At 40.8% G+C, this 14,566-nt stretch overlaps 2 protein-coding genes across 2 annotated transcripts; both read right to left on the bottom strand.

Annotated features, from left to right (window-relative positions):
* Nucleotides 1-5,452: 5,452 nt before the first annotated feature.
* Nucleotides 5,453-7,980, bottom strand: LOC123403838 (GDSL esterase/lipase At5g45910-like). The gene is made up of 5 exons (XM_045097763.1): nt 7,694-7,980; nt 7,374-7,598; nt 7,122-7,267; nt 5,924-6,206; nt 5,453-5,825 (listed from the first exon to the last, which is right to left on the bottom strand). Exons 1-5 carry the CDS (start codon nt 7,947-7,949, stop codon nt 5,575-5,577), a joined length of 1,161 nt encoding a protein of 386 aa, XP_044953698.1. The 5' UTR covers nt 7,950-7,980; the 3' UTR covers nt 5,453-5,574.
* A 3,970-nt stretch (nt 7,981-11,950) lies between these two features.
* LOC123403832 (GDSL esterase/lipase At5g45910-like) lies at nt 11,951-13,726 on the bottom strand. The gene is made up of 5 exons (XM_045097751.1): nt 13,415-13,726; nt 13,098-13,322; nt 12,880-13,025; nt 12,503-12,782; nt 11,951-12,386 (listed from the first exon to the last, which is right to left on the bottom strand). Exons 1-5 carry the CDS (start codon nt 13,680-13,682, stop codon nt 12,163-12,165), a joined length of 1,143 nt encoding a protein of 380 aa, XP_044953686.1. The 5' UTR covers nt 13,683-13,726; the 3' UTR covers nt 11,951-12,162.
* Nucleotides 13,727-14,566: the final 840 nt, after the last annotated feature.

The raw sequence follows: 14,566 nt of genomic DNA, 5'->3' as shown, positions 1-14,566 counted from the left end.
TGAAATGTGGCATCCTGTAGATGTCAACAAGGCCAAGTCAAGTGACACGGCTGATCAAAATAATTAAATAGTTGTCGGTGGCTTAAATAAGGCCAAGTCATGTGTACTTTACCGAGAACTTAATAACGATACTACAAGATAATAATCGAATCAACCAAAGTGGAGGAAAGTGGACCTTTTTCTTTTAAAAAAATCCCACACATATAGTATTAATTAATTTAAAGTGTTTTTTCTAGCCTCACTTCTAATAGTGTTGTTGTAAAGTTCGGGTGTACTTCTCTTATCAATTCAATGAAAGTGTTTTTCTTTCCTACTCCTTTGGTGTAACGGAGTTTATTAGCTACAACCTTATGTTGTAATTTTAGATCCATGTGCAGGCAACCCTTTTGATTAGAAAAAAAGCCTGCAACTTCCTAATGAAGTACTATCCTTTGGAAGGTGTGACATGTGTCATCCTAGCTATCGACGTAAATTACTTGTGACACAACTAGTTGAATTAACAAATCGCGATGAATTGAGCTTAGCGGAGATGGATAAGTTCCTTGTGGTGGATCATGCCCACCAGGGGTTTCAGGGGTTCGGTCTTAGGTTAGATTAGGTTGGCGCAGTTTCCAAAATTTATTGGGCTTTCCATTGTATGGAGTGCCATCCACTTAACTATGAGGCATTTTTTGGTGACTTCAAAAATGTGAAGATCAACTAGCTATGCCTCATGAAACTTTTCATAGGGATAATGTGTGTGCGCATGCTTTCATAAGATTGCCAGAAGATTGACCAAAGTGCCTAGTAGTTGCTGATCGATTTGGACAAGTCCAAGTCATTTGCGATTTTGTGAACCGAGCCATGAACAAGTCCAAGTCACACGATTGTATTTTTTCCACTAAAATTAAATAAATGGTGCACCAATTTATCCTGTTCAAGATAAGGTCATAGGAAACACAACGGACGTGTATGCAAAAGTCAATCTTTGGTCCAAGAAACAATTCTCTTGTCTCCTCGCATATTCTCTCATCAATGCTAAACAAAAAGCTGATGTGCAACCCTAACCAAGTGATCAAATATTCTCCGTTTGTAGCACAACGTCTGGTCAAATATTCTCCGTTTGTAGCACAATGTCAGACGACTAGAGCACAAATGATTGTCATGTGCAACTTCCTAAACGTTATCCTCGGAAATTTGTAGTCCTTGGTGATGAACTTGAACCATTTTCTCTTGTTTGGCAAGCTTCTAGTACGTTATTCTTTTTCGTTTTCCTGCAACGTTTCTGCTTTCCTTTTGGTTTTTTATTTCCACTCTTTTTAATTTTTTTCATTTCCCTCTCCATTCATTCCTTTTCATTTTCATCTCGTCTTTTAATAAAGTCTACGAAAATTTTACGTTCGTGAATACATTTCCAAATTCGGAAATATTTTTTGAACACTATGTATTTTAAATTGAAAAATAAGATAATGTTTTGTTACATTTTTGAAAAAATTCTAAAATTTAAGAATTTTAAAACAAAAATTTAAATTCGCATTTTTGTAAAATCTTGAACATTTTTGTGTCAAATTAGCGAACAACTGATATCATGAATATTTCATAAATTTGTAAACTTGTTTTTTAAATAGTTTTGAAATTCAAAATAAAAAATGATTTAAAAAAACACAACTCCTTTATTAGTTGGCTACAATTGTAGCTTCAGAGACAATGAGAGGAATAACAACCATCGGGGCTGCTTCCATCCATACATGAGGAGGAATGAATCTAGCTAGTCTAGCTAATTTGTGGCCTACTTTATTGTTGTCTCTATAACAATGTTTAAAAACAATATGGTTGAAATCTAAGGACATGAAGTAACAATCATCAAAGATCGCGCTAGCCACCGAAGATGAGTATCCCTCTTTGAGTGTTGAAATCGCCACGACAAAATCCAACAACATGTAGCCACAGTTTGTCTCGGTTTCAGCAAAACTAGCAGATGGATATGATTGCCTGGTAAACTGAGAAGAAATTCCAACACTACCTCGCTAGACAAGTTCATCTCTAATTCATTTTTTATCACATCCAGCACTCCAAGGAGATTCCATACCTGAACCGCAACAGGGCATTCAAATAGAAGATGGAGGATGCTCTCCAGCCCTTGGTTGCATACTGGGCAATGTGGCTTGACCTTGATGTTTCAATCAGCTAGTATGTTGTGTGCTCGCTCCTTGCTAGAAGATTCATGCGCTCTGGGCAGAGCCTATGTAGGAAATGTACAAGCGATGGGGCGGCTTCTTGCTCACTGCGACAGCTATGTCTCGCCTACACCAATTCCCTATAGGAATCGCCTAAGTGCGCCAAGTACGGCTGACCATGTACCCAGTAACCAGTGCCACTTGTTGACGATGTTGTACACTTGTCCGGTCTGACTTTCTACATTATTTTACATATTGTTTTATTCGTTGATTTTATTTCTTTTCTCCCAGTTTTTTTACCTTTTTGCCTTTTTCATTTTACTTTGCATTTTTTTTCTATCATCGTTATACTTAGTTTTTTTTTTTGCTTTTCTATTTTCCTAGTTTTTCCGGGTTTTTTTTCAAGTCATGTATACTTTATTCTCCTGTATATAATGTACCTTTTGATAGAAGACATGAAATAATTATCTGATACACGATCGACATTTTACGAATATATGATGTATATTTTTTGAAAAAATGTGTTTTGTGATGTGTAGGTCTCAAGTATTTTGTGTGTTTGGCAACATTCTGGGCTGTTCTTCTTTTTCTTCTTTCCTGCTGACTTTCTGGTTTCCTTTTCGTTTTCTAATTCCCATTTTTCAAAAAAAACAAATCCCAGACTATTCATTTTTTTCATTTCCAACACATTGTAAAATAATTTTCAGTTCATGAATATTTTTAAAGTAAAAAGTAAAAAAATAGATTAGAAATTTTGCATCGTCGAAAATTAGAAATTTCTAAAAAGTATTTGAATTCGCATATTTAAAAATCATGAACATTTATTTATCACATTAGCAACAACTGTTGAATTTCATTTTTATGAAAAAATATGAATATTTTGAAATCCTTGAATATTTTATTGATTTTATCTTTTGTTTTCAAATTTATGAATATTTAAAAATTTCAGTAACACCACCCAAAATAAAAAATGAGGTAAATCAACTTTTCGGGTTAAGTAAAAGAATAAAACTAATAAAAAAAGCGTGTGCTCGCTCCTCACTCCTTGCTCCTCACTAATCCCGCACCGATGGAAACAAGAACAACTGTTCTGGTGGTGGCGGTGGCGGGTACAACCAGATGCAGCCATCCTCCTCCAGCAGGCGGCCTCGCTGCCAACTGTGCAAGAAATCGGGCCATGAGGTGTTCGAGTGCTGGCACCGGTATGATGAGAGCTACATCCCTGACGCACGACATGTTGTTGTTGCTGTCCGAGAGCAAGGAGGGGACGACGACACCGTCTGGACGTATTTGGATATTGTGGGGCCATGAAAGATTCCAGTTGCCCAAAAAACACCACACGTACTAATTGCTTACAGATTAGTGGACTTGGAAGAAGATCATCACCTAAGACTAGAAGATATGGGTTATCTTTCGGCCACACAATAACATCCAACATGAGATCCCCGTTATCAGCAACGACACCACTGTGTGGTGCTTGTGTTGTTCTTCACAAGTTCATCATCTAATCGATCAAGTTTGGGGGTCCCAAACAAAACCAAATCAAGCATTTGAGAATCACAATGTCAGTGTTAAGGGCTCGCCATGCTCGTATGGAAGTGTAATTCTACAGGGACCTCCCTACCCAACTGTTTCTTCGGGTAAAATGGTGCCCAAATAAATTTCTGTTCCTTATCTCCTTTTTCTTCAACAAACTATGTGTGTAAGATCCATGTATAACTCATTTATTTTCTCTTTACTGTTGTATAGTGGATTTATATAAATTATGAACAACTATATAGCCATCAACCCCTCCTATGTTTTCAAAAACAAACTGAGCATATCGTCATTGTGGATCTTCTGCACTGATGCGCTCTGTTTTTTTTTTTTTTTTTGCGGCGAATTCTGCACTGTTGCGCTCATCCTATCCCTGCCCACCAGAATCCAGTCATCTAGTTCATCTATATGCCATAAATAACAAACTGAGGAAAATAAGAGCTATGAACTCAGTTTCCAAGTGAAATTCGTGTGGAAGCCTTTCTGACTGAGAGAAGAATAAAAATTAGAATGAAATTAACCGAACTGCTTTCTTAGAAGAATTTTGCTGATGATGTTTCTAAGCTGAAGAAAAACTAAATAAACTGGACAACTTTAAATAAAGGGGTAAGTTTGTTAGAGGTGTTTGGATGAAATCGTCCATGTTTGGAAGGATAAAGTAAACTACAGAAAATTAAACTAAAAAGATAAAATAACGGAAGCTCTTTTGTATAATAGATTAATTTAGGATAAAGCAAGAGATCGTGTTCTGAGACATCAAGTTAGATAATCGTAGTCCCTTGCTTTACTCAGCTGGATGCAGCGGCGTACTTAGGTTAGCCCTTGGAATCCACTACACTCGCCGGATGCACGGCCCTGAAGGTCGGTGTGTTGATGGTGCCTTGTTGGGGTGTGTTATAACGATTTTTGCCAGGTTTTCCTTGATTAACAGGGCAATCCTCTTCTACCTTTTTTAATGGATCGGGCGCTAAGGGACCTGAAAAAACTAGTTTGACACTCAGGTAATACTTGCTAGTAGTAGTACGTCGTTAAACATCTCAAGGGAAAAAAGTATCCCTCTATGTAAGAATATAAGATGAATTGTATGTCTTTTATCGGCACCGAACAAACCGTGGCACGTCGTTATAATACGCAAATAATGCATACGAGTGTACAAGTGGAAATTCGCAGGGGCATGCAATTACGGGGCATTCACATGTCAAGCCCGGTCGTCTGCTCAGTTTGCCTCGCGGTTCGCAAAGTAGTTGAAACCCACACAAGGGCACAGTAAAAATGAAAATCCCTCAAAAAGTTTTCAGTTTCATCAATGATACATACAGTTTTTTCATATAAAATGTCATATTTCAACAAGTTTCAGGGATATAATTTTAAGAAAAAAATATCTCAGTCGTAGACAGAAGATAATTATTTTTTATCGATCGCTCGTATTTAGTTTCAACATTGAAACTTAACATATATTTAAAATAGTCATCAAAATATATTCAAATTGAATCCTATTTCAGAGTGCTGATTACAAGAAACACGAATAAAAAAAATCGTTTAAAAGATATAGAACTTTAAAAATCAGAAGCCCACTGTTTTCATACGCATCACTGTCCACCTTGAAATACATTTGAATCATCGGTGAAACAATGTACAAATCATTAGATGACACAAGCTTGAAATGTCTAATGAAACATTTGTGAAATTGAAACGGTGATGAAAAAACTGAATACTTATATGGAAAAAATTCAAAGATAATAAAATTTAACAATTATTTCATAGTGATTAGAACCCCAAAAATTATTTATATTGCCTGCAGAAGATTTTGAATACATAGAAATACATTAGGTTCGGAAGAAATCTTAAAGCAACCTTGGGACGTGGGAGGTAGAAATGAGTTTCATCCACTAGGTCGACATGGTCCATTTGCACACTTGCTGCTGCTGACTCTTGTTGCCGAGTTTATGCTGCCCAGCCAGATATTGGCGATGTGGCGGTTAGCTGCCTCCGTCAGATGGACGCCATCCCAGTACAACCGAGCTGATGGATCCTGACACATTGTTGCCGCAGCATCGCCGCATGGGACTGTTGAGTTTAATCTATATCTTCCAGGACCTCCGCAACAGACTATAAGAATGTCTTCTTCGAAACCTGTGATCATCCATCAGTGTCAATCGTCTTTCATAATGAAATTTTCTGTACGCTTTAACTAATTAACATAGATTCCTTCGGATGAGTTGGTGACTGACCAAACTTGTGAGGCGACTCCACCATGTCCATGATTGGGCCGAAGAAATCGGCGTAGATGATCCTGACGTTCCGGTGCTTGGCCTGGAGTTTGTCCAGCTCAGCCTGCAGCAGCGAGTTGTGGTGCAACCCCAGCTCGTTATACGCTTTCAGACAGCCGGTCCTGGAGTCGTATGCTGATGCTGGTGAGACGTCGGCGAACTTGGTCAGGATCGGCGGCGAGCATCCCGACGGAATCACACCAGGGACAACCAGGTTCCTCGCCCCGTGCTTGGTGATGAGCCTCTGCTCACATCAGCAATTGGTTTATCATGAATGCTGTTTGGTTCAATCACTACATGCATCTAGTCTACTTTCTCTGTACCTAAATACTTGTAGTTGAGGAGAAACTAGTCTTTCTCCTCAACTACGGTTTTTTTTTTGGAAAAGGAGGTTCAAACCCCCGGCCTCCGCATCAATCTCTTCAACTACGATGATTCTAACTAAGGATAATTTGGGTAAACGTAATTGGGGTTGGGGGAGGGGGGGAGTACTCGATGTAGCTTCTGTGATAACGACGAGAACACTACACACCTGTTTCTCCAATGTCCACTTGCGAGAGTCCTTTGGAAGACAGTGCGTATAGCCTTCAACATTGTACCCCCGGATAGCATTGACACGTTATTTGAAACGTGGCTAGATGAAGTACATATGATTATTGCTAGGCACATTCGTATTGGAGTTTGTGCACTTCTTCGGGCTACATGGAACTGTAGGAATGATGTGGTTTTTGACAGACATACGAATATTCATTTTTTGCAGGTACTTCACAGAGCTACAGCTTTGATCCGTACATGATCATTACTCACTCCTGCGGAAACCAGGAAGCCTTTGGTTAGTGGGTCTACTCGATGGGTGATGGTAGCGCGGGATATCTTCAATCGGTTTGGATGACGGTCCAGTAATAGGATAAATGGTTAGGCATCTAGGCCTGTTTGCCGGCTGTGGCACTTTTTGCTTTACTTTCACTTTTATACTGCTATGTCGGAAACTATGTTGAACCGAGATCCGTTTGTTTATTTTAATAAAGAGACTGTATGCATCATGCTGATGCATAGGCCGGAGGTAATCCTCCTTTTCTAAAAAAAAAAATTCCTCAACTACAAATATTTAGGTACAGAGGGAGTAATACAGTACATGATAGCCTGATGGAGTACGTACCTCGATGGCCTTGGAAATGGTGGCGACGACAACAGGAACGAAGGACCTGACTTCCTGAACCGTCCTCCGTTGGAACGACATGTGATAATCATTGACTCCAAACTCCCCCACGAAGAAGAGGGACGTGCCAAAAAACTTCTTGCACTCTGCATCCATACAATTTGACTTCTCATCAGTCTCTTACATAGGTAATCACTGATAGCTACGTTATATGTATATCAAATAACGATGCCCGTGAATGATTAAAGTAACCTCGGGCTGTACGGCACAACGAAGGCTTCATGGACTCGAACCACTCTAGTTGCACACCTAAGCTGGTGTTCAACGGGAACTTGCTGGTGGTACTCGGGATACCTCTCTCGTGGAAGAAACCAGCATCCACTGTGGTTGCCGCACCGACGGCGAAGTTGGCGCCACTCCGGAAGCTGCCGTTGTGCGCCAGGTTGGCTGGGACATATGGTAGGCCCAAGTTCTCAGCTGAACCAAGAAAGAATCGATAGTTATCTAATAGTATGTAAGTTCTGTAATTTCCGGCACTGGCTAGCCCAAGAAAAGCTAATGTGAGCACGAACCGATGAAGTCGATGATGAGACGTCCATCGCCGTTGCGGCCAGTGTGGAGGCCGAAGAAGCTGGTGCCGTAGGGAGGACGCGTCACGGGGTCGAAGATGGAGTACCATTCGAAGACGATGGGGTTATTACCCGTGTCGGTGAAGGAGTCGCCAAAGCTGAAAATGGATTTGTAACAAGGGACACGGGAGGAGGAAGAGATCGCCGGCATAGACCACGAGAGTAGGAATAGCAAAGAGATAGATAGAAGCTTGTTCATCCTGAGTTCTTGACTGGGAAATGGGAACAACAACAATATATGATGATGAGGCCAGACGCAACATAGCGGTATGTGACTTCCAACTTCCTTCTAACGAACATCATTTTTTTGTAATTTCAACTTCCTTGTAATGAACACCTTGTTTGTTTTTCTAATGAATGTCGTAGAAGTATGCGAAGAAGAAGATGAAATATTTAAGTTGGTCTAAAGTACAGACGACGAGGGTAACGAATGTTCTACTTGTCTACTCGGCATAGTTTGAGGGCATCTTATACTCTGGATCAATCAACTAGCACGATGTGATGGCGCTGGCTCATTTGCTTCCTGGGCCATAGAGTCCTAGTCAACTATATTGGTGCGTGGGATTAGCTTGCTTAGCGCCGAGATCGCGACCTAGCACCAACTTGCAAAGGCATCAATTGTGCAACCTTGTGGCGTCCTAAAGAATCGCTTCCTATCTATCTCTCGATTAACATAATTTTTGGTAACTTGTACTAACTATAAAATAAACCAATTAAACATGGCAAGCAACTAACATCAGGATTTTCAAATATGTGCAGTTGCCAAATGCGCGTTAAGTCAACCCCATCGGTAGCTCACGGTATAATATACATTTATTGTCCTTATATATAACATGAATTATGTTGGGTACCTCAAATCATAAGTGAATGTCAGCTCTTGAGTAACAACGAGAAAGGTTCCTTTTCCTTAACAGAAAGAAGTATACATCCCGACTTGACTAGAAATTTTACCTTCTCTTACTCTTTATACTTTAACAAGACAAAAAAAATGGCATGTATACCACATAAAAGCTTATGGATTTGAAGTGGAGTACTCATTCATCGTTATCAATACCAGCAACAAATTCATTTATATTTAAATGCAAAAGATTTTTTTTTTAGAAAAGGAGGCTGAGTCCCGGCCTCTGCATCGATGGATGCATACGGCCATATATTATAAACCAAAATAAGTCTCCACCAAGTACAATAAGTCTGAAGTAAAGAGAAAAACAACGATACAAGGCATCACTCATGCCCAAGCCGGAGATGGTAAAAATATAGATGACTAAACACCTATCCTATTAACATGACGCCATCCAAACCGGTTGAAGATACCATGTGCTACCATCTCCCATCGGACACACCCAGCAACCATAGGCTCCCTGGCGTCCACAAGAGTGAGTGATGACCAAGTGCGGATCAGTGCGTTAGCCCTGTGAATAACCTGCAAGAAGTGAAAATCACGTTGTCTATTAAACACCAAGTCATTCCTGCAATTCCGTATTGCCCACAACAGTGCACAAGACCCCACGCGAATAAGTTTAGCAAAATGTACATCAACCTCTTTTAGCCACATCCCGAATAACGTGGTTATACTGTTAGGAGGAGTGATGTTAAAAGCAATATGTAGTGAGCGCCAAACCAGTTTAGCCATAGGACAATGAAGAAAGAGGTGTTGTATGGTTTCTTTATCCGGACAGAAACTGCATCTAGAATTACCATTCCAATTCCGCTTGGCAAGATTATCCTTTGTTAGAATTACCCCTTTATGAACAAACCACATAAAGACTTTGATTCTAAGTGGGACTTTGACCTTCCAAATATGAGCCGATTTTGGAATAGGTGCGGAATCGATGAGATTCATATACATAGATTGAACCGTGAATATTCCATTGCTAGTCAACTTCCAATATACACGGTCAGGATTGTGAGAAAGGTTAACATCCATCAACCTTCTCACAAGATGCAGCCAACTAATCCATCTATTTCCAATAAGAGATTTGCGGAATTGAATATTAAGAGGAATCTCGCTAAGTATTGACGCAACGGATGCCTGTCGCCGTTGTGCAATATGGTATAGCTGCGGATATTGAAATGCTAGAGGCATCTCCCCTAACCAAGTATCTTCCCAGAAGCTAGGAGATTCACCATTACCTATGATGAACCTAGTTCTACGGAAGAAAGCATTTTTAGTCCTCATCAACCCCTTCCAGAAAGAAGAGTCCGTTGAATGAGCTGTTACCTGCGATAAGGATTTGTTCTGTAAGTACTTGTTCTTCAAAATTTGTACCCACATACCATCTGTTTCCGAAGATAGTCGAAACAGCCATCTGCTGAGTAGACATCTATTTTTTATCTTTAAATTTTCAATTCCTAAACCTCCTTGATCCTTGGGTATGCAGATAATATCCCATCTAGTGAGCCTATACTTGGTCTTAAGCTCATCACTTTGCCAAAAGAAACGGGATCGATAAAAATCCAGTCTTTTCCGTACCCCAACGGGAACTTCGAAGAAGGATAGGAGAAACATGGGCATACTCGTTAATACTGAATTAATCAACACTAGCCGTCCTCCATAAGAAAGAAGCTTGCCTTTCCAGCAACTCAACTTTTTCTCAAACCGATCCTCAATGCATTTCCATTCCTTGTTTGATAATCTTCGGTGATGAATAGGAATTCCTAAATACGTAAAGGGCAAATTCCCAGTTTCACAATCGAACAATTGATTATAAGTGTGTTGTTCATTTTTGGCTCTACCAAAACAGAACACCTCACTTTTATTAAAGTTAATTTTCAGCCCAGATAGCTGCTCAAACAAGAAAAGTATGAGCTTCAAATTCCTAGCTTTGACTAGATCAAGTTCCATAAACAGAATGGTGTTATCGGCATATTGCAGTATAGAAACTCCCCCATCCACTGGATGCGGGATGAGCCCCCCAATCAGATCCTTATCTTTGTCCCTCTTAATCATAAGGGCCAACATGTCAGCAACAATGTTGAATAAAATAGGAGACATGGGGTCCCCTTGTCGGAGACCCTTGAGTGTCTGAAAGAAATGACCTACGTTATCATTAACCTTAATCACGACACTACCTTTTTTTATAAAACAATCGACATGCTTTCGCCAAAGCTCGTCGAACCCCTTCATACGAAGGGTTTGCTACAAGAAAGACCATTTGACTTTATCATAAGCCTTTTCAAAATCCACCTTGAAGATAACACCATCAAGTTTCTTCAAATGGATTTCATGCAATGATTCATGCAGAACAACGACACCTTCAAGAATATTCCGCCCAGGCATAAAAGCTGTTTGCGTAGATTGCACCACCAAATGTGCCATCTTTGTTAATCTATCTGTTCCCACCTTCGTGAAAATCTTGAAACTAACGTTTAGCAAACAGATTGGGCGAAACTGCTCAATGCGGGTCGCCCCCTCTTTCTTTGGTAACAGCGTAATAGTACCAAATTTCAAATGAAAGAGTTGAAGCTGACCGGCATACAGGTCCTGAAACATTGCCATAAGATCCTTCTTGATAATATGCCAACATTTCTTATAAAACTCCGTCGGAAACCCGTCTGGACCGGAAGCTTTACCATTTTTCATCTCCCCGATAGCCTCGAACACCTCTTTCTCCGTAAAAGGGGCAGATAATAACTGATTGTCACCCTCTCCGACTTGAGGGATATCCGCCACCGTGGTATGCGCCAATAAGACCACCAAAGGCCGCCACTTGATGCTCATCCATAGTCACAAAACTATGAGCAGAAGCACCGAATAAGTTTTTGTAATAATTAGAGATATACAATTTTAGGTTCTCATGACCTACTATTGTTCCCTCATCTTGCTCGAGCTGAATGATTCTCTTTTTCCTATGCTAAATATAAACTGTAGAGTATCAAGTTAAATTATTATAGGATTAAGTACACGAAGAAGGTGCAGCTGCAGGGGTCATCCTCCTGTTCAAGGAAAAAATAAATGAAGTTTTATATGGGTAATAAACAAACACACACACACACATGCATATTTTTAAAGTTTGAATATCATCTTTTAGTCATTCCAATAATGGAAATAAACTCTGAAAAGCATAACTAATTAAGCATGTCCATCACACTAAAAATGTAATCATAACCTAATAATTGCCATGCTTCACAAAACAAATAACGGGAGCACCTTCAAATCAGAGCAAAATTGGGCCGATGAGTACGAAGACTGAATGCCCGGTATCCTTCGACAGATGTCATAACTTCCATATATACTTGACAATGTATCAGGTTTTTAATGATTTTGAAGAACAATACAACTGATCAGACACATACAGATATGACACACGCATTGTCGATGGGCTTGTATTTCATCATTTCATGATAAACAAGGTATCCTCGTGGCTGCCCGTTCACTGAAGTTGCCTCGTCCCTACTTTCTCGCGAGGCCATCACTTTGCACCCTTGCTGCTGGGTCTTGCTAGTGAGTTAATCTTGCCCATCCAGCGGCTTGCGATGTATCTGTTAGCCACCTCGGTAAGATGAACGCCAGCCCAGTACAGACGAGCAGACGGATCAACGCATGTTATTGCAGCTGCATCGCCACATCGAACCGACGCATTGTACATGTACCTTCCAGGTCCTCCACAGCACACAGAAAGTACATCTTCAAAACCTGCAATCATGCATCGATCAAAGTCAACCACGTTGCGTAATGAAATTTTGCCAGGGCCTAACTAACATAGATTCCTTGAGGTGTATATTATATTTTATGCATGATAGGGGCCTGACCAAACTTGTGAGGCGACTGCACCATTTCCATGACTGGGCCGAAGTAATCAGCGTAGATGATCCTGACATTCCGGTGCTTGGCCTGGAGTTTGGACAAGGCAGCCTGCAGCAGCGAGTTGTGGTGCATCCCCACCTCGTTGTAAGCTTTCAGACAACCAGTTTTGGAGTCGTATGCTGCTGGTGAGTCATCGGCGAACTTGGTCAGAATCGGCGGTGAACATCCCGATGGGATCACACCGGGAACCACCAAGCTCCGCACACCATGCTTGGTGATCAGTCGCTGTTGATCACATCGACAATCTATGTTAGCTTGCAAAATGGACTTACATTATGGGTCGGTGGGAGTATATGCATACATGATTATTTGATGGAATTACCTCGATGGCCATGGAGAGAGTTGCCACGATATCTGGAACGAAGGACCTGACTTCTTGTACCGTTTTCTTTTGGAAAGAGAAGTGATAGTCGTTGACTCCGAACTCGCCCACGAAGAAGAGGGAACTAGCAAAGAATTCCTTGCACTCTGCATGCATTACCACTTGAGTTCTCATCAAGTGTTCACTTGGATAACGATGCCTGTGTATGAATAAATTACCTCGCTCTGTGGGGCACAAGTATGGCTTCATGGACTCGAACCACGCAAGCTGCACTTCTAAGCTGGTGTTGAGGGGGAACTTGCTGGGTGCACCGGGAATGTCCCTCTCGTGGTAGAACTCGGCGTCCAGAGTGGTGGCGGCGGCAACGGCGAAGTTGGCACCTTGATGGAAGCTACCGTTGTGCGCCTGGGTGGCGGGCACATATGGCAAGCCCAGGTTTTCAGCTACAACGAATATCGCAAAAGTACATAAAACGCATGGACAAATTAATCTAGCTTCTGGCTAGGTGTATGCATACGCTATTAGTACTACGTACCAATGAAGTCGATGATGAGCCGGCCATCACAGTCTCGGCCACTGGGGCGGCCAAAGAAGGTGCTGCCGTAGGGATGTCGTGTGACGGGGTTGAAGATGGACAACCGCTCGAAGATGACAGGACCGTTGCCGGTGTCGGCTAAGGAGTCGCCGAAGCTAAAAATAGACTTGTAATGGAGAGAACTTGAGGGGGACGAGGTCACCAGCATGAGGGACGAGAGATGGAGGATGAAGAAAGTCACACATAGGAGCATATGCATCTTGACCATGGAAAATGGCGCATGCCACCAGTTCTTCCAAACAGCCGTATATAATCACGCAAATCAACGCACAGCAATGATTGATTAATGTACGCACATACAGTATGAAAACACAGAGTAGTATATATATGGTTAGGTAACGGAAATTGCTTTTGGCTTCCGAGCTTCATGAAGGCCTTTAAATTCAAACTTCAAATTTTGTAAAAACTCGTATTTTAATATTTTAAAAAATTCTGAAATAAATACATAGATAGATGAAGGTACAATACACAAGTGTGTAAATTTTCAGAACAAAATACGTTGAAATAATGGCTGTGCAAAAAAGACAAATCTGAAACTTTTTAACACATGTTACTATTCATCATTTTAGACCATGAATTTGTCTTTTTTTACAGGTCGCGTTTCAAAGTATTTTGACCTGAAATTTTACACACACACGGATCACATCCTTGTTTAGTTGTATTTTTTCAGATTTTTTGGAACTACATTTTTTGAATTTTAATTTTTTTCAAAAATTTCGGCCTCCATGGAGGCCGAGCTCCAAAACGCCAATCTCGTTAGGTAAGCTCTAAACTACTACTCCCTCTATTTTAAAATAAGTGTCTCAAGTTTAGTACAAGTTTATACTAGACCTAATACAAAGTTAAGACACTTATTTAAGGACAGTAAAATCGCACCTAAACCGAGCCCTTGCAGCGATTTGAGTCTTCATCCGTCCGTTTTCGCGATCGGGCCGTTTCTGACCGTCGGATCTATGTGTTAAGTCATTTAGCCTATGTGTGGTAAATAGTAGGCCAAATGTCTGTCCTCTGGGCTGTTATTCCACACGCCGAAACGGAACCCTCTAGTTAACTAGGTCATCCGCTAGCCAACTGCGGCCCATGCCCTTCGGT

This window comes from Hordeum vulgare, chromosome 1H (genome assembly GCF_904849725.1).
Source record: "Hordeum vulgare subsp. vulgare chromosome 1H, MorexV3_pseudomolecules_assembly, whole genome shotgun sequence".
NCBI lineage: Eukaryota > Viridiplantae > Streptophyta > Magnoliopsida > Poales > Poaceae > Hordeum > Hordeum vulgare.
This window is presented reverse-complemented; position numbering and strand designations above follow the sequence as displayed.

Bases quoted from the DNA above. Each gene is read 5' to 3' on its own strand.
- LOC123403838 (XM_045097763.1), bottom strand. From the start codon at position 7,949: ATGAACAAGCTTCTATCTATCTCTTTGCTATTCCTACTCTCGTGGTCT. The intron at 7,268-7,373 runs GTTACTTTAATC...GTATGGATGCAG, and splicing joins GTTGTGCCGTACAGCCCGAG to AGTGCAAGAAGTTTTTTGGC. The intron at 5,826-5,923 runs GTCAGTCACCAA...GGATGATCACAG, and splicing joins GGAGTCGCCTCACAAGTTTG to GTTTCGAAGAAGACATTCTT.
- LOC123403832 (XM_045097751.1), bottom strand. From the start codon at position 13,682: ATGGTCAAGATGCATATGCTCCTATGTGTGACTTTCTTCATCCTCCAT. The intron at 13,026-13,097 runs GTAATTTATTCA...TAATGCATGCAG, and splicing joins CTTGTGCCCCACAGAGCGAG to AGTGCAAGGAATTCTTTGCT. The intron at 12,783-12,879 runs GTAATTCCATCA...TGTGATCAACAG, and splicing joins CTCTCTCCATGGCCATCGAG to CGACTGATCACCAAGCATGG.